This window comes from Sciurus carolinensis, chromosome 16, assembly GCF_902686445.1.
Source record: "Sciurus carolinensis chromosome 16, mSciCar1.2, whole genome shotgun sequence".
NCBI classification, from domain to species: domain Eukaryota; kingdom Metazoa; phylum Chordata; class Mammalia; order Rodentia; family Sciuridae; genus Sciurus; species Sciurus carolinensis.
Genome location: NC_062228.1, coordinates 18616124 through 18642733, shown reverse-complemented (window position 1 = coordinate 18642733; position 26610 = coordinate 18616124). Strand labels below are relative to the sequence as shown.

Genomic DNA, 26610 nt, shown 5'->3' with positions numbered 1-26610 from the left:
GGTGGCCCGGGTTTAGCGGTGCTCTAGAGTAGACAGGATTTAGAAACATCTTTTACCTGCTTTGAGTTTTAAATATCACCATCCTTCCCAGATCTGACGGTAACAGTCTGGAGGAGTTCTGAGGAAGTTTTCTGATGGATAAACATGTCCCTCAGACAGGGGGGCTCATCTCATCTAGGGAGAAGGGCTCGGAGGTAAGAGGAAGAAGCAGAAGAGAAACTGAAAGATGAAACAAGCTGGGTGAAATCTCTTCTAGGAGTCCACATTTACTCACTCACATCATAGGACAAGGGGAAGGTGGTCTCACTCTTCCCAGGGCTACACCTAGTGTGTGAGTCCAGCTGAGACAAAGGCAATGCAGTAGAAGGAAGTGTGGGTGAGGGGACGTGGTGCCCCAAGGGCACCAGGTACGGAAGCCAGATCATGTGACCCAGTCTGTGGGTATTGACTTCCCCTCTGCCTTTTCCCCAACCACCCCAGGACCTCTAGCAAGTCCTGACATCTTAGTTCTGCCTCGGAAAGGGTCATTATGTGAATACAAACCACAGTGTGAATGGGGAGAAGCCAGTCATGATGCCAACACGGGCCAGAAAGGAGCCCCGGCAGCCATCTTAAACAGGCTCCTAGAGAAGGGATGCTGTGAACTGGTTGCTGTGAACTGGAAGTGGAAGCTCCCAGAACCAGGAACAGAAAGGAGAGCCTGGACTGTGGTGACTGCAAAACCACCAACCTGGCCCTGGATCACCCACCTGCACACATTTTTTTTGGTGTGTGTGAAAAATATTTCTATCTTGTTTTTTAATCACAAGGTACACACACACACACACACACACACACATATATAATGGTTCTAATCTATACTGTACACTAAGACGAAAAAGCTTAAATGTAAATTGGAATTATTTCACTAAAAATGCAACTGGAAGAAAATGTACATGCTGTTCAAGAATTTAAGTAAATATTCACAAGAGTTGGAGCACCTGAGGCAGTTCTGAGTATACGACTTTACACCCCAGGGATCCCCAGCCTGAGTAAGAACAGGGTGACCCTAGCAGGTCTGCAATGTCATTGTCCTGGTTTACTCTGGCTCTTCAGGGACGACAGCCCTTGCCATGGTCCTTTGAGCTATTCCTGGAAGGCTCTAGGGAGGGCCCCCTAGGTCTAAGAAATAGGCCCCCTCATGCCATAAGCCATCTGCTCTTTTCTGGCCCTAGCTCATGGTGGTGTTTATAGTTGCTCTGTGATCCCTGCATGCCACAGGGGACAGCAGCTCTTGTGCAAGCTGGCTCCATTCACTTAAGGTGAGATCTCAAGACTGGGAGGTTTCTGCAACCAGCTGCATCCTCTAGTGATTACACTGCTTCCTCTCCAAGGCACCCAGGTGGGAAGACAGTGGGATCTTTTTGGACCCATGCATGATACCACGTCATTAGGAAACAATGTTTACAAAATAAAGACATTATTCTACTGGCAAAAGGACGCTGCAGGGAGGTAAAGTTGCTGGCATAGGAAGCACCTGAAGACTAAGATCAGGATCTAAGTGAAGGATTTATTGGCTACCATAAAGCAAGAAAAAAAATCACATTTCTTCCAAAAATAGGTGCTCAAATTGAGCTGAGGGAAAAATCCTGGACTCTTCATTTACAAATTCCCAAAGACAGCCCCAGCATGTCAGGATTCCTGGTAGCTGAGGATCCTGCCTTCTCCAGTTTTCTGGTCAATCACCAGCATTTGGACCACAGGAGCCAATGGACACAGTCCCCTTGGGTGCTGTCCTTTATCTGCTGACACAACCCAAGAATTGGTCCAAACAGGGTCAGAAACTGGCATCCTTGCCTCTTAGCACTCTCTGTGCGTGGACCAGCAGGAGTACCTGGCACCTATTGAGAGGCTGAGCGTACATGCACAGATGTCCGTCCTGAGGGGTGGGGCCCAGGCCATCAGCTGGGCATTTCTCTGGAGTTCCCAATAATCCTTCCTGTGTTTGCACCCAGTCTCCTGAAGCTCTCTGACCACCTCCCAAATGTCAGGAGCAACAATGTTTCAAAAGCCTTCCTTCTGACTTTCTTGTCCAGACTAGGCCCAACGGGAATGTTCTTCCTTTCTCTTGCTTCCCGTTCAGTTTGGAGGCAGCTGTGCCTTCAGTGCATTGCCACATTATTTTCTGAACCAATGAAGATGGTTTCATGCTCTATGACCCAAGGTGTCCCCTTGGGTGGAAAAACATTTCAAAAAGATTTAAGGCCACTTATGTCTCTCTCCCTGGGCCACAAATGCTCAATAATTCCCAAGGCAACAAGGAAAAGAGGGAGTGATGGAGCCTTGAAGCCAGGGCTGGCTGTCCCCAGCCAGCTTGGGACAGGGCAAAGTGGCCAGGTCCCTAATGCTGTTTCCCTAAGTGGAATTGGCAGCAGTTCAGAGAGGAGAGTGGGCATTGATCATGAGATGACACGTGCTTCTTCTGCGGTCATGGAAAGTCCAGATGACAGGGCAATTGAGGGGCCACAGTCTCATGCTGGGAAACCACTAAACACTGTACTCAAGCCAAAAAATGCAATGCTGTAAGGTCTAGAACTGCTGACTGTCCTTGAGAACTGATCAATTACAAGATAAGGTCACTCCACTCACTGCCAGCTCTCCCCACAAAGATGTAAGAGTCTGTGGCAAAGAAAGGCAGACTCTGGCGGAACAGGTCTTAGGACAAGATGGCCTGGGCTAAAAGTCTAAATAATACCAGCTCTTCTGCACATGGGCTGCATGATCCTAGTGAGTCCCTTAACCTCTCGGCTTCAAATTCCATGGTTGGATTTGTAAAGCTGCTACTTCACTCTCCCGGTGGTCTGAATGTACAGAGGCCAGCATGACCTAGCACACAGCAAGTGCTGTCCTGAGGGCTTCGGGGGGATGGGAAGCTACAAAAACAAACCATTGGTCCCACTTGTCATTTACCCACAATGAAGACACTGGCCAAGGAGAAAAGATCATTAGGAAAATAAATCTGGCCAGAAAAAAGGCCCTCCTGAGAGTAGATTTTTCCAAATTGCTCCTAACAGCTAACTTGGCCACTAAAAGAGTTTTTCCTGACATGGTCCTACAGATGTTTCCACCTATGGGCCATGCTTCCAATTCTCTGGAGTTAATATTCGGGCCCGGTTTTGTTCGAAGAGTTCTAGCATTTTCTCCATGTTGTGGTCAGCCTCAATCACCTGGAAATGAAAGAGAGAGGTCACAGGGCTGCACTGAGCTGGACATCACCCTCTCTTCACTGGGAGAGGCAGAGGGAGGCGGGGAAAGGCAGAGAAGTCAAGGTCACAGGGAGAGATATAAAGGAAGATCAGGGCCAAATATTCCCGGTTCTGGGGCAGTCTACACTCTGAACTCGAATTTCACCTAAGAATCCACCACAGTTGTCCCTGCAGTGACCTAAAAATATTTTTTTCTTCTCATCATTTTATAACCTCCAATTTTTTTATAAGGAGAAAAACATAAACTTCTTTAAAAATGCACAAAGTAATCTCTCCCTTGCCAGCAGCCTTAATGCTTGCAAGAGCCATGAGAGTCTGCGCGGTCCAGGGCCACGCACGAAAGCTCATGATCCCCCACTTCATGTGGAACAGGCTTTGTAGTCACTGGCCTGCCTGAAGAAATCTGGGAATAGCAAATCAGAACACAGGGGAGGAAATACTGAGGGGCAGACATAGCAGCATCAGTTAGGGATGGCACAAGTCAGCAAGAGTCAGGAGGGTTACTATGAAAAGCCAACACAGGAGCTCAGCAATGGTAGTAGTCTGGGCACAGACTCCCCAGGGTATCACCCAGTAACAGCCTAGAACAGCAACTGATGTGCCTTCTGATGACTTAAGTCACCAAGCAATGGTAAACTGAAGCTCTGTGTTATCCACTGAAGAGGGAAGGTCACAGCAGAGAGACCACCATCCCAAAAGGTCCAAACCCAAACCTAGAACCAGAGGTTTCAGGCACCTGAGGTGCTTCTTTGCAGCCAATGCTGGGTAAGTGACGTGTTACTGCAATCACCAGTTATAAGGGTACTGAGATGATCTCAGGCCTGTCACTGAGAGTCCAAAACTGCAGACTGAGAGAGAAAGCCTTTTCTAACCTTCCATCTTCCTCCTTCCAAATCCTTGAGCTTGAAGGACCCAGCCCTTCCCTGATCTGCAAAGTAGCTGACATTCCTTGGGTCACTTCTGCCCTGTGAAGGAGACTAACTTACCAGAACAGGGGCTGCGGCAGGGAAAAGGCTTCCCGTGATGAGCCACTCCTCATAGAGCTGGTGAAGAGCACTCAGGTATTCCTGCCATAGAAACACACAGGTGCAGGGTGTCAGGAGAACAGAGGGCAGCAAAAGTCCCCACCAAGGGTCCTGGTAAGTAAGACGAAGTTCTCAATGACCACAGGGCAGAGACTGGGACAAAGGAACACCGCAACAGTCAACCTGGTTCAGGTGGGCAGCAATAAATGCAGCCATGTGCTCGGTACACTGGCACTCAACACTCAGAAGCATCACCAGCCACTCTGCCCTGCTTCACTGGGTTTTGTGAGCACGAATACTGGCCCTTCCCCCCCAGAGCCCAGTCAAAGCCAAGTCCAAAGGCAGAAATGCCCATCTGGCTTCTCCCATTTCCTGCCACTTCTCCAGCAGCAGGGCCCCAGTTCCATCACAGAGGGTCCACAGCCACTCAGTGAACAGGGGTCCCAGCCCTTAGCAGCCTCTGCATCCTCCCCTCTGGCTTGCCACCAAAAGGACCGTGACCCTCCTGGTGTTGATTCCACCCCACTCATCATGGAGGGATTCTCCAGATGATAAAGACCACCATCTGCAGAAGGCGCTAAGGTGCAGCCCAAGGGGAAAGGATACAGATGCTCCATGAAGCCACCAATGCTTCTACCTGTGCATGGATACCGCACTCTCCCTGCTCAGCCAATGTGCACTGGCTGCCTGGGGACCTCCTCAAGTGCCGCCCCAGAAGCTCTCAAGTAAACCATGCAGCCACCTTTTCATCCACCACTGAGCTCTCCCTGGATACCAGAAACCAGACTTGTCCTACAGACCTCATCAAAACCGTTCAGTCACATGGATAATGGTTGGAAGGACGCCTGACAGCACTGCTCGGGAACATCTGGGTCACCAGACAGAGCTGCCATGGCCCATCTGAGGCCTGCTCCAGTGCACTCTCATCCTCCAATCACTCCTGCCGCTGGGATTTCAAAGGAGCTGCCCAAAGCCAGGCACTAGCCCTCATGGCTGGAATGCACCTTGCTGGTCCAGGGTAAAACCAGGCTGGGCAGGGCTTCAGGAGTTGGACAGGTCTTTCAGGGCACCCAGTCATCCTGAGTTCCAGCTCCTACTAATGCATACCCAGCCTCTGTATATCTGCAGGGGTTGCTCCTCACAATAGATGTTAAGTTCAATATTAACTGAATAGCTACTAGGTGCCAGGCCCCAGGATACATGCTGAGGACAAAAAAGGGAATAAGATCGAATCTTTGAAAAAAAATCACAGTTTCTTAAGGCTTGGGAAACAAAAGCATAAACAAATACTATCAGTATATTCTATAGACTGTGGTTGCAGTAAGCCTATCAGCAGGTGGAATACAATGGAGGGAAGCTCAGGGAAGGCTTCCTGGAGGACAGGACATCTGAGATGAACTTGAAAGGCAAAGAAAAACACTCTGCAAAGGCACATTTGCCTAACTTCATGGTGTGTGTGTGTGTGCACGTGCACATGCCAATAGTGCACATGACCATAGTCACAACCTGTTCCTTATGGTCAGAGCATGGAAAGCAGAAGTGGAGGGAGACAACACCAGAGAGGCAGCTAGGACAGGGTCATGTGAAATCCCATGTACCGTGCTATAAAGCAGGGACTTCTAGACAGCAGTGAGGCACTGGAGGTCTTAGGCTAGGGAATCTCATGATAGTGTTCTGTTATTGGAAATATCACCCATGCAGCAGCCTGGAGACTGAATTTTAGAGGTAGATGTGGGAAGCCAAGACCCAGGGAAGGAGAACAGACCAGGTTTGTTAAAATGGCCCCAATCAGAGTTGATGTGGCCTGAGGCCAGATCCCAGAAGGCGAGGCATCTCTGTACTAAACGAGGGTGCTTTGAGCACCAAGCATTGAGCACCATCTCCATCAGGCACTGTGCTAGGCACTAGATACAGCAGGGAGCAAAAGGCTCAGTCCTGCTTCCCCAAACTCACATTCTAGTGAGGATCCAGAGAGCACAGAGCTGAGTAACCCTCAGGAGGCTGATGGAGCAGGCCCTGGGCTCACCAAGGCAGGAAGGGAGGTGCCCAGGCCCAAGCCAAGGACCACAGGAAGTGAAGCAGCTCTGAACATTCACGGGGCTCCAGCCACAGAGGGAGTCAGAGCTCACCCCTCCCTACTCTGTTTCTGTTTCCCTCTCAGCAGACAACTGCACAGTGATGTCATGGGAGGTAGGACAGGCAGAGGGAGCCAGGCTGCCATGGGGGTGGTTTCCCAGCCGCCTCTGGCCTCTTACCAGCGGAATGACCTTCTCCTCTTGCCTGCACCTCCTCTTTAATCTCTCATAACAGGTCTCAGGAGTGGTCCGGAGATAAACTGATAAAAAACATACATGGTTCTGATTGCTTTGCTCATGGCTTGGGAGCAAAAGCAAGGAGAGGGGAAGGAAGCACATGGGCCAGGTGGAGAGGAACTGTCACCTCTGAGCCAGACACAGACCAAGGCCAGTTCTCAGTTTTGCCACTGGCCAGCTGTGTGACCAAAGAGGCATCTTAACCCTCATTCCCCAAATTCTGTCCCCTTTCCATGTCATCGTCCCAAAGGGTCACTGTGAGGTTGAATATAATCCCATCCACAAGCAGAGCTTGGCACAGGGCCAGCTTCTGTCCCTCCCCCTCCTTCACAATCCAGAAAATCCATGAAATCACAACGGATCCAGGTCTGAAAGTAGCTGACCCAGGAAAGGACAGCTTAAGGAACCAAGGGTCAGATTCCTCTCCACAAGCAAGCAGAAGCCCCCAAATTCTGTCTGCTCTTTGAGAGGGAGGAGGCTAAATAAGTGCAGGGGGGAAAAAACACCCATGAGCAGTGCCCCACCCTCTACCCCCTGCCCTGTGGGGTGGGGGCCCCTGCCAAGCACATCCTCACTGGGCCCAGGGGAATGGACAGGCAGGAAGGCAGGGGAGGTGCATCTTACCTATTAGGTCAATGGACACATCAATATTCCTCACGATCCAGTCAAACCATTCAGAGAGAATCACGTAGTCCACTTCAGGCATCTTCCCACTGGAGCAAGAGTTGCTTCAGTTTTTTTCACCCATGAGAAAGTTTCTGGGTTGTATGCCATTCCCCCAAAAGGAGGTAGGAATGACTTTTGTTGAAAGGGTGTCACCAAGAACAGTGTAGTCCACAAGGTGCTGGACACGAAGTAATGCCAGGACCTGAGCACTCCTGACCTCCCACTATCTGGGAATGGTTTATGGTATGAGGTAGAAAGAGCCCCAGGGATGAAAGACAGGAGGGTCATTTGGAATTTGAGCTCCAAGCTGAGAAAGTCACTTTAAAATGTACCCACTGACTATGGAGACAGCATTCGGGCTAGGAGATGAATAAGTACATCAATTTCACTCTTACTAGTTTATTTTGTGAAAATAATCATGGTGCTCACTGCCACACTATTTAAAATAATGAACAACTAAATCTTGGTATGTCTTTATAATGAAAAACTGTGCAGTAACTGAAAAATGATATTGTAAAATAATATTTAATCACACAAAAAATGCTCAGAATCTGATGTTCAACGAAAACAGAAGAATATAAAATTGCATATACAGTATGACCCAACCACATTTTCAAAAATATTCATCTACCACACAGCAGAGGAAACAATCAAGAGCATGAAGAGAGAGCCTTCAGAAAGGGAGAAGATCTCTGCCAGCTCCTCATCTGACAGAGATACATAAAAATATCCAGAATACATAAAGAACTCAAAACACTTAACACCAAAAACACAAATAACCCAGTTAATAAATGAGCAAAAGAACTAAACACTTCTCAAAAGAATAAATACAAATGGCCAACAAATACATGAAAAAATGTTCAACAGCTCTAGCAATCAGGGAAGTGCATATCAAAACTACACTGAGATTTCATCTCAGTCCAGTGAGAATGGCAATTATTGAGAATACAAATAAAAATAAACACTGATGAGGATGTGGGGAAAAGCATACTCATTCATTGTTGGTGGGACTACAAATTAGTACAAGCACTCTGGAAAGCTATACAGAGAGTCCTCAAAAAACTAGTACTGGAAACACCATGTGACCCAGCTATCCCACTCCTTGGTATTTATCCAAAAGATCAAAAATCCACATACTATACAGGGACAGTCACATCCATATTTACAGCAGCACAATTCACAATAGCCAGGCTATGGAGCCAGCCCAGATGCCCATTAACAGACAAATGCATAAAGAAAACGTGGTATATAAAATACACAATGGAGTTTTACTCAGCCATAAAGAAGAATGAAATTATGGCATTTGCTGGTAATTGGATGGAACTGGAGAACATCATGCTAAATGAAATAAGCCAGACTCAGAAAGTCAAGGGTCGAATGTTTTCTCTCATACGCAGAAGCTATACCAAAATAAGTAAAATAAAGAGTTGGAGAAATTCCATGAAAATAGAAGATGAGTGGAATAGAAGAAGGAAATTGAGGGGCGGGGAGGGATGGGAAAAATGAAGAACAGGGGAATGAAGCTGACCAAACACACACACACACCCCACAGAGAATTTCACCTTTATGTATATATAATGCACTAATTTAAAAAAAGAAAACTAAATAAATAGAAGAAAGACTGGTAGAACAGAGAAAAGGGAACAGGAGGAGGGAGGAGAGAAGGGGAAGTGGAAGTATGGGGACTGAATTGGAGCAAATTATATTCCATGCTTGCATGACTATTTCAAAATGAACCCCAATATATAATGCATTAATTTAAAAATTTTTAATATTCATCCACACATTTTTTAAAATTTGGAAAGAAAAACACCAAAAAGTTAACAGGGCTTTTCTCTGAGCTGTGGAACTATGGGAGACTTTCGTTGTTTTTCTTTTTTTATATCTTTCTGTATTTTCCAAGTTTTAACAATATATTAATTCTCAAATCAGGAGTAGGGGTGGGATATTATTACAAATTTTAAATGTTAACCTAAAAGAAAAGAAAAGCAACAAAAAAGGGAAGGAAGAAAAAACCCAGGAGTGGGGACGAGACCAGCTCCTGGCATTCCCATGAGTGCTCTGCCCAAGAGGACACAGACAGGGAAGCGACAGGAGTGGTAGCAGCTGGAGGTCACCAGCCAGTACTCAGGGGGCCTTGAAGGTCCAGGAGAATTCCTCCTCCTCCCCACCCTCCTGGTGGAGTGTAAAGGAGCTGAGTGTGGGACCCACCTCAGCTCTGGGTGTGGCAAGGCTGGCCACAGGAAGAGTGGACACACCCACCAGGGTGTGTGCTGTGAGGGGCACGTCTGACTGAGGGAGGATGAAGGTCCTGGCAGGTCATGGTAAGGGCTGGTCCCTGCCTAGCTGTGGACCACTTCAGCCCTGGTAGTGGGTGATGGAAGGAGGTTAAGAAGCTGGAAAAGATTTGAGGGAGGTGCACTGGGAGACTAGGGCATAAGCAGCCCTGCCCTGGGGACCAAATGGCAGGGCCTGGCAGAGATTAGAGAAGAGCATTCTTCCCTTATCCCTGAGAGCAGATACCCTCTAAAGAGTAGAACTGAGCTTGACAGAGCAACAGGAGGGTATGGTGCCCAAGAGAGACCAAAGCCAGCCATGAGCAGACTTCAGTAAGTACATAACAGATAGGAAGTTGGCACTAAAGGAAGAGTGACCTTCCTTTAGTCAAATCCTATTATTCCTCCCATTCCCTTTACCTCTAGCCAAAAGTACTTTTCACATGAGAAAAGACCTTTGGTCTGTGACTGCCTGACTCCAGGCCTAGGAATAAACCCAGAAAACTTTAAAACAAAGATAACAAAACCCCAGCCACCAAAACCTGAGGCAACAAAAGTGACATGACGAAACTGCAGGCCAGGTGCAGGAAACAGGAAATCCTGCACAGTAAGTGGAGTCCTGAAGACAACTCTCAGGGCTGGCTTTTGCTCTCCTGACCCCCAAAGGTCCAGTGAGGTCCCAAGTAAGCCACAGGGAAGGACTCCTGGGGAAAGGGCAGAGGCAGAGGGACAGAAGACTCCCTGTAGACCACAGGGCTGCTGGCTTCTGAGGGGCCTACTTCTGAGGAAGGATGATGAGCATGAGGAAGAGAGATGAGTGCCCCAGGCACCATCCCAGGCCAGCCAGTGCCCAGATGTCCCGCTGAGCCCTGTCAAGGTGGGAGAGCCACCCAGCAGACCACCCTAGCTGGCCTGGCAACAAAGGTAGCTAACTAGGCCATGGAATCATTTGTTAACATCATTACTGTGGCAACAGATAACAGCACACAACACAGCAGGCACTCCACATCTGTCAACTAAATGAACAAGTTACAATCCCCTTTCAAAAAATCAATGGTGTAATGAAATATTAATTATGCAAACTATAGTACCTTCTATACAGGTTTTCCACAAAAATGTATCTTGCGCTGTGAAGCGACCTCTCCATCAGTCGTAGAGGTGAGGTCTTTAAAAAAAACAAAAAAGTGATTTGCTAACTCAGGCAAAGAGAAGGGGGTTAGAAGACTTTGAAAAACTTGCACCCACCCCCAGTCATATCCACCCAACTTTTCTGAACATAAAAATCAAGAGGTCCACCCACACACATCCCACCCCAAGCTGCCAGGACAGCCTGGCAAGGCGGGCTGAGGGCTCAGCAGCAGCAGCAGCCTCTTTTTTGTTGTCATTCTTTTCAGCTGTACATGACAGTAGAATGTATTTTGACATATCATACCTACATGAATATAACGTCCCATTCTTGTGGTTGTACATGAGGTGGAGTTACACTTTGTGTATTCATATAGGAACATAGGAAAGTTATGTACAATTCATTCTATTGTCTTTCCCATTGCCCTCCTCACTCCCTTCCCCCCACTCCACCCTGTCCAATCCAGTGAACCTCCCCCGCCCCACCACCTATTGTGGGTCAGCATCCACATGTCAGAGAGAACATTCAGCCTTCAGATTTTGGGGACTGGCTTATTTCACTTAGTATGATATTCTCCAGTTCTATCCATTTACTGCCAAATATCATAATTTCATTCTTCTTTATGGCTAAGTATATTCCACCAGTGTATATATATGACATTTTCTTTATCCATTTGTCTGTTGACAGGCATCGGGATTGGTTCCATAGCTTAGCTATTATGAATTGACAGCAGCAGCCTCTTTTGACAGGAGACTCAACTAGAATTGAGGAGGTACTGGAAAAACTGCTACAAGCTGTCCCCCTGCTACATGCCATCTCTTAAGGTACAATGTGGTGACTAAGGACCTAAATAAGGTGAATTTGGTTAAGCAAAGCACCTGTGTGGCTGAGGTAGAGCCCCCAGAGGGCTGGGGTAGGGGCAGCATTCTGGGGCTCTGCCTGTGGAACCTGGGAAGGACTGTGCCTGGCAGGGAAGGGAATGACCAGACATTGGCAGGGTACTCACATACACCCTTTGCCCACACTGTCCCTTCAGGAAGTAGGAGGGACCCTTACCTTTGACGCCAAGTAGACAAACACTGTTTTCACTTGTCATGGTCCATGACACCCCTAGGACCTTGGTCAGCAAACCAAAGGCAAGTTTGAAGCTGTAACCAGGGAATCACCTATGCCTTCCCCTGCTTGTCCATCTTTCTCTCCACCCTCTGTACTTGCAGCACTGCTGACCACTTTCCCTGGGTCCCCATTCAATCACCTCTCTCCTTCTGCTCATTCTCCCTGGTCTGTCCAGCTCTTTCTATCTCTGGACAGATTCAGCAGATTTCTACCTGTGTCCCATTCCCTTCTTATATTATTATATACAAACTTAAGTTTGCAATTGAGTGCCTACTTGGGAAAAGCGGGGTAAGCCAAGGGGAAATGCATTAACTGGGAAGAAATTCATAAGTCATCAAAAGGTTCTTACATCTCACAATTTTAGGAAACATCGATTAGTTGGGCATGGTGATACAAGCCTGTAATCCTTCCTAAATTTATGTCTAGCCTGGGCAACTTATTTGTGAGATGCTAGCGTAAAACAAGAAGAGTCAAGGACATAGCTCAGTGATACAATGCTTACATAGTATGTACAAGACCCTGGGTTCAATACCCAGTACCAGATACACACACACACACAAAATAGAAGACACAGATTTGTGTCAATAGAAGAATAACTATACCTGAAAGTACCCTGACCTGGATCACACTGCCCAGTCTAGTGACTGTGCCAATGTAACTGGCTCTGGGGATGTCTTGTCCCCTTCATGGAGAGCCTCTAACGCTGGTGTTCAGGTTGTGCTAATAGCTTTGACCCACAGGTGCAAATCAGGATCTCCCAAGTCACTCTATCTTTTAAGAAAGTCTATCCCTAGTCACTTCCCTGTTGTGGAGGGGTCCTAAGCAACCCTACTTGCCCTGTGCTCTTGCCTCAACACCTGACTGAATTGGAGCTGGCCATCTGACCCATGCTGAACTGATCAGATCCTTTCCCTCAAGAATCTGAGCTAAAAGCCAGACCCCTGAAGGTTAGATCAGTGGTTCTCAAACATGCAAATATACAAAGCATGCATTCCAAACACACGGGTGGTGTGATAAAACACAGATTTCTGGGTTTCATCCCCACAGTTTCTGATTCAGCAGATCTGGAGTGGGACCAGAAAAGTGTGCGTTTCTAACAAGTTCCCAGGCGATGCTGCTGCTGCCAGTCCAGGCACCACACCTTGACAAGTAAGGTAAACAGTGTTGAGTCCAGCAGCGGGTCAGGTCCAGGTCATAGAAAATGTGAGCTCAGGATGGCACTGGGGCAGCCACCTGGCTGGCTGAAGTTGGTGGGTGGAGGATGCTGAAGGCTGGTCCTCAGAAAGCTGCAGGGACAGAAGACCTTGCCCCAAGCAGAGAAAGCTATGCGGCACTGAAGGTCCGGGTGGACTTCCTTGTGAGAGTTCCCTTTCGGGTAATCACATACCTCTAATTTGAAGAAAATTTTGCTTGACCAGGTTGGAACTGAGTATGTGAAACATACCTGAGGACGAGTGTGCTGGTCCAACATGGTGAGCTGCACATATGTCTGCAGTGTGAGACCCCATCGACAGGCATCATGGTACATCAGACCCTGCAGAAAGCAGAATGCAGCATCAAAGTGGCATCTGTAGGAAGGACCCTGGTCTATCAGTCACTGAAAGTCATCTCAAGAAATCTTCATGGGGCAGGACTGGGGCCAGAAGGGAACCCAGCATGGTCACAGAATCCTGAGAATAGGGTGGACAAAGAAACTAAAGCAATTACAGGACAGCTCGGTAATGACTAGATTGGGATATTCCCTAAGGCACATGCATTCAGTTACTCAATAAGTGTTCTTTGAGCCCCCTGTGGCCTGTTCTCCATCCAGTAGCCAAAATGAGTCTGTTCTTATCACCTCCCTGCTCAGAATCTTCCAGGGACTTCACATGCATTCAGAATGAAATATGAACTCTCATCATGGCCCCCAGGGGCCTAGAGAATCACTGCTATCCTCTCTCATCTCCTGCCATTTTCCCTCTGGCCAGTCAGCTTCCAGCTGCATGAGCTTCCTTAGTGTTCTGCAAACATGACAATCTCAGGGCCTTTGCACCTGTCATTCCTCCTCTGGAACACTCTTCCTCCAGGTGACTCTTTTACCCCTTCCCTCATGTTTAGGTCTCTGCTCAAATGTCACTTTATAAGAAACGTGTTTCCCTGGCTTTGCTGTCTAAAAGAGAAGATCACCTACCCAATTGCCTGCAGATGAAAGACACTTCACACTTCTTAGTCTGCTCACTAATAATCCTATTCTGCTCTTTTCTACCATGTATTTTTAAACTTTTTTGTAGTACAAACTCATGACACTCTAGGGTTCTGAGAAAAAAATGGCAGACCCTCCTAACTGCAGATGAGAAAGAAAATCTCAGAAAGGCCAGGAGCCAGACGAATGCAGCCACAGACACCTTCCTGCAACAGAGAGCCAACACTTCTCACTGCACTTGCTCTTAAGTCCAGTGGAAACTTGTGTGCAACTATCGAATTCTGTTGTATTTCTTATCACAATACTCTCACTGGAAATGCTATTTATACCAATGACACTCTGCCCTGAGACTGTGATTCTGACCTGTGATATATTCCCTGTAATCTCAAGTTGTTTTACTATATAACCAAGCACTGGTCCTCCCTGACTTCTGGAGAATATGTTTCTAAGGGTCCTTCGTTGTACCTAAAGAAGATGACTGGCATTCCAGCTTCTCCCACATGCACACAGGTGAAATTCGTTTCACATCTCTGTGGGATTCTTTATTCAAGAACTCCGAGAGCTTTTGCCTTATTTAAATCACATCCTTTCACCTCTTTAGTGTTCTTCACAGCTCCTATCACCACCCACTACATTCTGTATCTAACTGTCTCCTACCTCTCCACACTGGAACTTCAGGGCCAAGAGAACAGGGGCTTTGAAGTGCTAACTGTCTGCCACATGGAAGAAATGCAGTAAATAATGGCCATATGAATGAATGAACAAGCACCCACTAAGGGCTAGGCAGTGCAACTATGTTCGAGTGAATAACAGTGACAAAACAGACACTGGCCCTGCCTGCAGTGGAACTCAAGAGTCTAATGAACCGGACAAGGAAATGTCCTGCATTGCTAAAAATGCAGGGGCAGCACAGGCTTCCAAGTCTCGGTTCAAACCTGTATCCGTCATACACCACTGTGTGACCTTGGACAATCTATTTAAGCTTCAGTTTCCTCAGCTAAAAAATGATCCCTATGTTAAGAAATGGAAGCCCAGAACCAACATCCCTTCATCACACCCTCTCCAGCAGGACCCAGATTCTAGCCATCTCTTTCAAGCAGGCAGAGTATGACCTTCTGAATGGGGAAAGAAGAAGAGGCTCCTGCACACTATAGCCCCCACTTTCTAGATCCACCACAGAGAGCAGACAGGTGGCTTCAGGGTGAGCCATAGCAGCCCATTACCGGACGTTGCAAACACAAACTCAAATCGGGGTTCACCAAGGAACCCTGACACTTAGAAGTAGGTCATGGAAGTGGAGTGGGGAGGGGTGGGCCCAAGGAGACCTGGTTTCCAACAGGCACTTCAGAGAGAAGGTTCCTAGGCTCTGTGCACACCCCACTAGGTCTTGGAGATCCTTAAACTCAGAAAACCAACATGCCACCATTTTCTGCTTGTTTCTCCTGCTCTTCTCCAACTCACCTAACAGCTATAACAGACTTGAGTGTCGGCATTGCCATTCCCAGGTGCTTAAGAGGAAACTGGCAGTTTGTATGAGAAAAAAGTCACTCACCAGGGGATTATGGCCACGGACATTTCTCCACTTGGGCACAGGCTCCATTAACACCTGGAAAGAAAGAAAACATCACATCAGAGCTGCTGTTCCCAGTTCTGAGCTTTGTGACAGCATGTAAGCGCACTGTCAAGATTTGGGTGGCTGGAGTGAGTCAAAATAGCTAAGCAACCTCCTCTGAGGATATAACTCCAACTAGACGCAGCCTCTTCCTATAACTTCAGAAAGAATATGAGAATAACCAAAGATTAGCTGATATCTGAAGGGTGAGTGGTCCTCCCAACATCAACCTAGTTCTTCATATCACAGAAGAAACAAACAAGGTTATGGTCCTGGAGTCAGACAGCTTGAACTGGGACTAGACCGTCCACACACTAGCCATGTATCTTAGCCAAGGTTCTTTAGAGAGACAGAACCAATAGGATAGATATAAAATCCATATGTGAGAGGAAATTGATTAGGGAAATTGGCTCATGCAACTATGAAGGCTGAGAACTCAGTCACACTACCCATTGTCTCCAAGTTGCAGACCTGGGGTTGCTGGTAGCATGGCTCAGTTAGGTCTGAAGCCTCATAACCAGAGAAGTCAATGGTGTAATTCACATTCCAAGGCTGAAGGCCCAAAAGCCCAGGAGCCTCTGGTCTAAGTCCTGAAGTCCCAAGGCTGGAGAACCTACAGCTCTGATGTTTAGCTCCAGGAGAGAGGTGATTCTTTTCTCTTTTTTGTCCAATTCAGGCCTCTAGCCAATGGCATGGTGCCTGTCCACATGGAGGGTAGATCTTCCCCACTCAGTCCACCAACTCACACATCAATCTCCTCTGGAAACACCCTCCTAGACAAACCCAGAAATGATGACCCATCAGTTCTCTAGGTACAGTAGTCTCCACACACTTATTCATGAGGGATATGTTCCAAGTCCTCCAGGGGATGCCTGAAACTGCAGATAGAACCAAACGCCACACATACTATTTTTTTTCCTATGCACACATACCTATATCTATAGTAAAGTTTAATTTATAAATTAAGCACAAACAGACACTATTACCTCATGTACATGCATGCCTGTGTGACTGATGTGACCCTACAATATGTATATCAGAAAAATGAGATTATACTCCATTTATATATGATCTATCAAAATGCATAAATGCATTCTACTGTCATGTACAACAAATTAGAATAAAAAATTAAAATTTAAAAAATGTTAAGCACAGTAAGAGACTAAGAGTAACTAATATTAAAATAAAATAATGATAATATATTATAATAAAATTGTCAGCATCACTACTCTTAAGATTTGGGGTCATTATTAAGTAAAATAAGGGTAAATTAAACACAAGCAGTGTTACAACTACAACTTGTCTGATAACTGAGATGACTACTAAGTTAACAAGAGGGTAGTATATGCAATGCAGATACATTGGACAAAAGGATGATTCACATCCTGATTGGATGAAATAGGATGACATTAGATTTCATTGAGTTCTTTACATTACAATATGCAATTTAAATCTTATGAACTGTTCATTTTTGGAGTTTTCCATTTAATATTTTCAGACTGTGGTTGACTCTGGGTAACTAAAACCACATATAAGGGATGGGGGGGTACTACTATATTCTTCAATCCAGTCAAGTTGATGCCTAAAACTAGCCATCCCACCATGTAAATTTTTTAATTTTTTTATTTTTAAATTTTTTTTAATGATACATGACAGTAGAATGTACTTTGATACATCATATATAATGGAGTATAATTTCTCATTCTTTTGGTTGTACATGATGTAGAATCCCACCAGTCATATAGTTAAATATGTACACAGGATAATGATGTCTGATTCATTCTACTATCCACCATGTAAATTTATAGGCCAATTAACCTTACTGAGCACTGGTTACCTCATCTACAACTAAAGAATTACTCAGGTAAGTATTTAATTGATTGGATAATATGATGAATATTTAATGTGTGCCTGACATATAGTATTATACTCATTAGATAAATATTAACTGTTGTTGTTGACTGGTTTTCAATGAGAATACAAGTGCTTCTAAAGTTCCACTGAAGGTTATATTGCCCAGGGCAGGTATGGGGAGTTCCCAAGACCCTCTTTTCCTCCAGGTTTGATGATTCAGGAGACACAGCATACCATGAAAGAATACAGAGCAAAATCAGCAAAGGGAAAAGATACCTGGGGAGAAACAAGGCACAAGCTTACAAGTGTTCTCACCCAGTGTAGTCACACAGGACACACTTCAGTCCCCCAGCAATGAGCATGTGTGAAATGCTGACTACCAGGGAAGCTGGCCTGAACCCGGGAATTCGAGGTTTTCAGTGATGCTCAATCACACAAGCAACCACCGCCTGACATGTACCAAAATCCCAAGTTCCAAGAAGAAAACAGGTGTTCAACATAAATATTGCTTGCACAGTTTAGACACAGAAAGTCACTCTTATCAGTTAGGAATGGTGGGAATCCTCCCAAGATCTACATTCCTATATTCCTTGCAAGCAGGCCTAATGACACCAGTCTTAGACCTGCTATGACAACTCTTCTCTGCCCAATAGCACATGAGCACAGCAAGACAAGAGCTATATGATGTCTATTATTTTTATCAAACCACACATATTTTTAATAGAAGTAAAAACAGGAAAAGGAAGGAAGAAGAGAAAAGTACTATAATGGTATGAGCACTGTAAGATCTGTGGTACAGTTTGACTTATCCCTAATCTGATAATCTGAAGTCCAAAATGCTCCAAAATCCAAAATTTTCTGTTCAACAACATGATGCCATGAGTGGGATTCCACACCTGAACTCACATGACAGATCACAGAATGCAGACACTAAAGATATTGCAGAAAACTACCTCCAGTCTTTGTGTATAAGGTGTATATGAGATGAACATGAACTTCATGTTAACACTTGGGTCCTACGCCCAAGATACTTCATTATACATGAGCAAATATTCCAAAATCTGAAAAAAATTCAAAATCTGAAACACATGTGATCACTTAATCTATAACAAAAAAAGAGCCATAAACAGAAATGATTATACCATTAAAATCTAGAATAAGGAAGAAAGGTCAGGTTCTTTGTATAGAGATGATTCTTAAACACTTATGAGGTTATTTTCAGACACTGGGTTTTAAATGAACTAGAAATTATATTAACTGGCTATACATATTAATACTCCCCTGCTTGTACCCTGATATCTCAGATCTCACACAGTAATATTCCAGCCCTGCTCAATAGTCTGACTTTTCTTCTTTCACATATACATTGTTTTCCTTGGTTTGGTTTCTTTGTCATTTCCACAATCCCAGAGGGCTGGGGACTCGAACTCGGGTCTCCAGCATGAGAGGTAGGCACTCTACAAGATGAGCTATATGGCCTTCTATACATTGTTTTCCTAACCACATGATGGGAAGTCTGTATCTACCTGCACTGTCCAAAACAGTGGCCATGAGATACTTGCAGCTATTACAACTTTGAAATCTGACTACAGATGCTCCTCAATTTACAATGGAGTTACGCCCCAATAAACCTACCCCAACTTGGTAACATCCCAAGTTGAAAATGCATTTAACACATCTAATCTATGAACTACACACTATGAACATCATAGTACAGTTTCTACTGAATGCATATTGCTTTTGCACCACTGTAAAGTCCAAAATTGTTAAGTTGAACCATTAGAAGTTGGGGACTATCTGTAGTCCAAATTAAGAGATGCTACTAGGTGTAAAATACATACTAGATTCCAAAGATTTAGTATGAAAATAGAATGCAACATAGCTCATTGATGATTTTATACTGATGACATGTTGACATGATAATATTCAAAATATTTTTTGTTAGTATTCTCTTTTTTGTTTGTTGATTTTGTTTTGTTTGTTTGTTTCTGCAATGCTGGGAATAAACCCAGGGTCATCACACATTAGGCAAGCACTCTACCACTGAACTACATCCCAGCCCTTCTTTTTTCTTTTTTTAATGAGGCTTCTAGAAATGTTAAATTATATATGTGGCTTGCACTTTGATTTGCATTATATTTCCATGGACAGGGTGGGCCAAACCCTCTATAAATTATCTCACCAAGGCTTTTCACGCTCCTTGGAACCCCATTTGGATGCCGTACCTCGATGTCTGTCGTGTTGGAGAAGAACTCCAGGCATGTTGTCTTCCCACTTGCAATATTGCCCTCCACACAGATCTGGCAAATGACAAATGTGCATTAGAGATGAAAATTGAGTGCCTAGAACAACATTAGGGGATGATTTCTAGGGGAGGTCTCAGGTGAAGAGCATAACTGGTGCAGTCCAGGACTTTGACAGGTAAACCAAATTCCCTCCTCAAGACACCCCCAGAATCCCACTGTTAGCAACAACAGACAAATGTCACCCTCTCACCTCCAATGGCAGGCTCGAGTGGTCCCTTCAGACCAGACCCTCCTTTCCAGCAAGTCTTAGATCACAGACAGCTTATCTCCCAACCAAATCTGCTCATGACTAGGTCAACCCCTCAGACTGTTAGATTTTACATGTAAGTGCTCTGCCTCCTTAACCAGAATCTAATCAATGGTTTCAAGGTAGAGAAACACATGTATGCTATCTAGAATCTTAACTCACTGCTTTGTACAAAAAAAAAAAAGCACTCAGTTACTGACTATAAAGTATTAAGAAAGGGGAATATATAACAAGGACTTTTGTCATAGGCCAAGCCTTAAGACAGATAACATGCCATCATCACATTTAACCTGACCAGAACTTGAGAAACATGTTCTAACATTTTTCACAGAAGAGAAAACTGAGGCTTATAAAAAGGAAGAAAGCAGGAACAGCTTGAACCCACACCCTGCTCCCACTAACTTCACCTGGGGAGGGGGTATCATGGCACTAGTGGGAGGGGCCACAGCCAGCCATCTGGGATCTATCTATATTAAAGATCAAGTAATAGATGGAAGAGTTGGAAGCAGTGGTTCTCAGCCCTGGCAATGTGTTAGAATCACCTGGAAGTCTTTATAAAAGCTCTACAAGGAAGCCACAACCCAGATCAATCACACCACAATCTCTGAGCACTGGACTAGGACCTCAGTAATTTTTAAAGCTCCCAAGATGATTTAAAATTTTTTTTTAGTTGTCAATGGACCTTTATTTATATGTGGTGCTGAGAATTGAACCCAATGCCTCACACATGCTACGCAAGTGCTCTACCACTGCACCACAACTCTAGCCCCTCCCAAGGTGATTTTAAGCACAGGCCTGGTTGAACATCGCTGGTCTGCAGCAGGGTTTCTCAGTGTGTCTCAGTATGTATCTCAGGCACTTGCTTTGGAAACACCAAAGGAGTTCGGTTTTTTGTTTGTTTGGCTGGTTTCTGCAGTGCTAGGGATCAAACCTAGGACCTCAAACATGCTAGGTAAGTGCTCTTCCACTGAGCTACACCCCTAACCCTAGAGGGGCTTGTTAAAAATGAGGTAGCACTCAAGACTCTCTGAATCAGACTTTGGGTTGAAGCCCTCCAACTTATTGCCCTGAAATTCAGATAAGGCTCTGCTCAGTTACGCACTGCTGGTGACATAGGCCCCAGTGGCTCTGGTTCCAGATCATAAGAAGCAATGAGTGGTTTCACATATGTGTAAAAAAAAAAAAAAGAAGAAGAAGAAGAAAGAAAGAAAAAAAGGAAATGGGAAGGTACCATGTAAAGGAATAAAAACAAAAGAAAACACACACACACACACACACACACACACTCAAACCAACAAGAATGAAAATATATTGTGTGATCTAAATGAAAAAAAAAAAAAAAAAAAGTAAACTTCCCCTAAGGAAAAAGCAAGAAAAAAATACTACAAACTGAAATTCTCAGTCTATTAAGAGAAAGTCGTATTAACAATAGGGTGTATGAGAGTTTGGAGGTGAAAGTGGGGAGTCTTCCCTTAGTTCTTTGGATATTAAATGACATTGAACTGGGTCCTTTTAAAAAAAATAAATAAAAAGCTTCATTGAATTATTTTTCAGTATTGGAGATTGAGCCCAGCAGCACTCTACCCACTAAGCTATAACCCCAGTTCTTTTTTTTTTTTTCCAGTTTCTTTTATTAGTTCTTTTTAGTTATACAAGTCAGAATTCATTTTGATATAATTGTATAAGCATGGAATATATTCTAGTGAGGACCCTATTCTTATGGATGTATATGATGGTGGGATTCACTATAGTGTATTCACGTAAGTACATGGGAAAATTATTTCAGATTCATTTCACTCTTTCCCTTTCCTATCCCCCCATTCCTTCCCCTTTGTCTGATCTACTTAATATCTATTCTACCTCTCTTCCCCACTTATTGTAGGTTAGCTTCCACAAATTAGGGAAAACATTTGGCTTGGCTTATTTCATTTAGCATGACAGTCTCCAGTTCCATTCATTTACCAGCAAATACCATAATTTCATTCTTGTTCATGGGTAATACTCCATTGTGTATATATACCACAATTTCTTCATCCATTCATCTGTTGAAGGGCATCTAAATAATTTCCATAGCTTAGCTATTATATATTGAGCTGCTATAAACATTAATGTGGCTGCATCACTGTAGTATGCTGATTTAAAAATCTTCTGGATATAAATGGAGTAGTGGGATAGTTGCAACTCCAACCCTTTTTATTTTGAAACAGTGTCTAAGTTGCCCAGGTTGTCCTTAAACTTGCAATCTTCCTGCCTCCACCTCCCCAGTCTCTGGGATTACAAGTATGCACCATTGCACCTGGCTTTAAATATTTTTTTTAACAGCAAGATTTTTCATGGCTTATACATCCCATCACATAAGATACATCATGATTTATTAAATCTTCCTGCTGGAAGTTCTGTCCAACTGTTCTATTATAAAAATTGTAGTGCTCAGTGGTTTGATATTATAATAATGCTGTGTGATGGCTGTACCATCCACCCAACACACTCCACACCCTAAACACCTCTCCTTACCCAGCAACACCAATCAAACAAATCTCTCTGGGCCCTGCTTCCCACTCATCTACAGTCAATACCTACCCACCTCACCCCTAGCTAAAGGCCTCTGTTCTTTCTAGTTGGAGTGACCTCCCTGATGGCCTCTCAACCTCCAGCCTCACCCCAGAGAGCACTCAACCCATAGCCCTCCAGTGTCTCTCCCTGAGAGGCAAACCAAATCATGTTGCACAGGTATGCTGATTTGAATGCATCCCTCAAAGTTCATGTATTGGAAACTTGATCCCCAATGCAACACTGTTGAGAGGTGAGACCTTTAAGAGTTGACTAGGGCAGCTTGGGAGGCTGAGGTAGGAGGATCACAAGTTCAAAGCCAGCCTCAGCAACTTAGCAAGGTGCTAAGCAACTCAGTGAGACCCTGTCTCTAAATAAAATACAAAATAGGGCTGGGGGTGTGGCTCAGTGGTTGAGTGCCCCTGAGTCAATCCCTGGTACCCAAGAAAGAGAGTTGATTATATTATGAGGTCTGCCTTTCAGAATGGATAATGGCATTATTGCAAAAATGAGTTATTTATCACAGGAATGGATTCCTGATGAAAGAATAAATTGGGCCCCATTCCCCAATCTCTTTCTCTTCTTCACCAACTTCTCCACTATGGGATGACACACACATCAAGCAAGAAAACCCTCACCAGATGCTGGCTCCTCTATTTTGAACTTCCCAGTCTTTAGAACCATGAGTCGAATACATCACTGTTCATTAGAAGGTACCCAGTCTGTGGTATTCTATCATAGTAGCATAAAACAGATTAAGATGGGGATAAAATCCTTCAGTGGTTGTAGGTGTTAGGATCTATCCCCAGTCCCTCTGGATACCCTAAAGCCCTACCCAGTCACTCTCTAGGAATTGAACACAAGCCCAGACCTACAGGTTCTCTTCCTTTTGTCAGTTGCACCTGCGATTCCTTCTCTTTCATCTAGAGGCATCAAGATTTCTCAAAGCTCAGTCATCAGTCCCCTGCCTGCTTCCTCATAGTCCCCAGACTCACTGTTGCTCTAGATCCACCACTGTCCTATTTACCATGTAGCCCAGCAGACTGAGCTCAGGCTCCCTAATGGACACGGGTCATTTGGTCCCTATGGTCCTCATGCAGTGTCTCCCACTCAGGACCTCACGAGACTTGAATGGTTATAGGATACCACTTTCTATGGACTTGCTACTGTGTTTCAGGGGGCATATCAGATACCTGAAAGGACCTCGAACAGGCCAATAGCCAGATAATTAACAATACATAAACTGCCAACTTTGTATTCCCCCCTTTTCTATGATACCCATTGCCATACCTGGCCCCCGCCTATAATTTCATCAAACTTTCATAAAACTCAAGCATTTCAATCATCAGCCCCCTCCCTGCAATCTCACTCCTTCCCAGGCCCTCTCCATCATCCTGAGCACACCAAGGGCCTGCCCACACCTTCCAGCCTCTGCAGAGCCTGGCTAACAAACTCATGCCATCACCAACCAAGCCACCACTTTCCCAGCCACAGAAGCCATGGACTTCCAGCTCCCTTAAGATATTCAGCCCCTGGATGGATGGTGACCAAAACATTGTCCTTTATCCCAGCCAGCTGAAGAACCCAAATCCCTATGGATATGTCTAACTTGAACTGCCTATTACCTTCAACTGCACACCAGTCTCAGCCCCAGCCCCACCCCAGAGCCAGGACCTCCCCAAGTCACCTGAATGACTGAGTACATACCTGCAGACCCTCATGGATTCTCTCTGATCCCCTCTCCACCCACCATTCTCAGCACTGGACAATCTGAAGGAGGTGATCAGCAGATCTTTCACATCTGGGCTGCCCAAGCCACAGTGAAACTGACCTTCCCCATACAGGATGAGCTTTTTTTTTTTTTTTTTTTTTTTTTTGGTGCTGGGGATTGAACCCACACCCTTGGGCTTGCAAGGCAAGCACTCTACCAACTGAGCTATCTCCCCAGCCCAGGATGGGCATTTTTCAATACTTTTACAATCGTTCAAGCGCAGTCCCAGTCTACCTAAACAATAGGAATACAAGTATGCTCCTACCTGTGCAGACTCTAAGGAGGAACATCAAGAAACTGGTTACAGAGGTGGCCTCTGAGGAGTTCTGAGGCCCAGGGATAGGAACATGCTCTTATCCCTGGAAATAATCTGATATTTCTATTATTGACTAGTTATTTACTATATGCACATATTCCTCCACTTCCCTCCTCAAAAAGAATTATCCTATATTGGAACTTACCACTGATTTTTTCTCTTTTTCATTTTCTCTATCTACAAAAGAAAGGAAATCAATTTTTAAACTCACTTAGTTTTTAAGTAACTCACTTTTCTCTGAACTAACCTAAATGACCAAAAACAGTAATTTTTATGTTTGCTCCCCGGCCTAAAAATGTTTTCCATTCTTGGGCCCTTCCCTGAGTAGGTGGAGGCAGGGCACAGCGGCCTACCTATGTGCGACACTGCAGCAGCTGCCTGGGTCCTGTCAGCACATCCGGGCCCCAAGTATGCCCAGGTTCTTTCACTTAGTATATTACACTTTCCATTTTTCCACTCATTTTACATTTGGGGTCCTCACTGATCGGTGTCAGCAAACGAAAACGCAGAGCGCCCTGACTCGGCACTGGGGAAGAGCAGGCTCGGGCCTGGGGTATGGGGCCGTTGCACCCATCCACCCCACAGGTGGTGCTGAGGTCGCCTCTCAACAGCCCGAGGCCGGCGACGCTACAGCTGGCCCTAAAGGGGGCTCCCATTTCGGAAGGGGAGGGTCGCCGCTGCCGGCGAGGGTGGAGGGCGCCGGGAGCCTAACTCCACAGGCCACCCGCGAGCGCCTGCGTAGGCCGAAGGCCGGCGTCAGGCGGCTCCCCGAGGCTGAAAAAACCGCCCCAGGAAACGGGCCGAGGGTCCCAGCCGGGGCTCGGAGGTTCAGGGCGCCCCCGCTCCCCGGGCTGGCGTCCTCCGGGCTCTTCAGAGCCCCACTCCCCATCCCGGAACCAGGGACGCGCCCACGCGCCGCGGCCCCACCCGCGCGCCGCCGGCTCGCGACCAGCTGGCGGCTAATGACCGCCCCCGCCCCTCGCTGGGGCCCGGGGAAGTCCCGCGCCTGGGAAAAGGACTTTCTGGGTCTGGCCAGCGGGGGCCGCACCGCGACACCACCGATCAGTAGCAAAGGCACAAGTTACCGGGAGGCCAGGCGCGTCGCTGCGCCCCTCGCGGCCAGGCGCCCAAGGCGGGGCTCCCGGCGCCCCCAGACCCCGCGCTGCGCAGCAGCCGGGCGGCCCAGCCCCGCAGCGGCCGCAGCAGCATGGCCCGGCGTGCGGATGCAGCGGCCCCTGCTTCCTTCCCTGTCGGTCTGTGCAGGCGCGGCCCAGCCGCACGTCCAGCCCGGCGCGCCACACGCCCCCTCCCCCGCCCGCCCGGGCGCCTGCTGGGCCGGCCCTTAAAGAGACCCTGTCGCGTTTCACCCACTCGGTTCAAGGGAGAGATCCCAAGTGAGGGGTTCGCAGCTAGCAGAATGCACCCAAGAGTTGGAGGATGGATGGCAATATACCCAGGGACTGATTGGTTTGTGAATTACTGCAGATTATTGACGCCTACGCCATCCATACCTGCCACGTACGCATACATGTCAGGTATTCCTCCCAACAACCCTGCATGTAGATATTGTCACTCCCCTTCTCCGAGTTCGCTATTGGAGAATTGGACAAAATGGCTCTGGATTTGATCCCCAGTACCGGAAAAAGGGTGGGGGGGGGGGGCAGGGGAACCGGAATTCAGGACAGTAAATGCGCTGGATCCCTCAGGAAGGCACAACCAGTATTCCAACTGGACAGACAAATGGGTATAGGGAGGAAACCTGTAAATCCTCCCAATAGTCAGGTAACAAAAATTCAGCCCGGGTTTGGGGTAGACTAGGTGTTGTTTGTTTTGTGGTGCTAAGGATTAAACTGCATGCATGCTAGGCAGCACTTTACCACTGAGCGATTACCCAGCCCTAGACAAGGTGTTATATAATTAGACTGGCCCAAGTCGAGTAACCCCAACTGTTGCCACCCTAGACTGTATGAAAGTTTCAGTAGGTGGGTAGTTTTCCCCTCTCCCAA

General features: G+C 46.0%; 1 protein-coding gene across 5 annotated transcripts; it reads right to left on the bottom strand.

Moving 5' to 3' along the window:
- Positions 1 to 842: 842 nt before the first annotated feature.
- Positions 843 to 25894, bottom strand: Tk2 (thymidine kinase 2). 5 transcript variants are annotated; one of them, XM_047528697.1, is made up of 10 exons: positions 25690 to 25894; positions 24750 to 24781; positions 19640 to 19714; positions 15501 to 15554; positions 13211 to 13300; positions 10616 to 10689; positions 7207 to 7295; positions 6526 to 6605; positions 4232 to 4312; positions 843 to 3206 (listed from the first exon to the last, which is right to left on the bottom strand). In XM_047528697.1, the coding sequence occupies exons 1-10, from the start codon at positions 25811 to 25813 to the stop codon at positions 3108 to 3110; spliced, it is 798 nt and encodes a 265-aa protein (XP_047384653.1). In that variant the 5' UTR covers positions 25814 to 25894; the 3' UTR covers positions 843 to 3107. The 5 variants fall into 5 exon arrangements, with proteins under 5 accessions (XP_047384653.1, XP_047384654.1, XP_047384658.1 ...); XM_047528698.1 differs by lacking the exon at positions 25690 to 25894 and adding an exon at positions 24958 to 25623; XM_047528702.1 differs by lacking the exon at positions 24750 to 24781 and having other exon boundaries at positions 25690 to 25893.
- Positions 25895 to 26610: the final 716 nt, after the last annotated feature.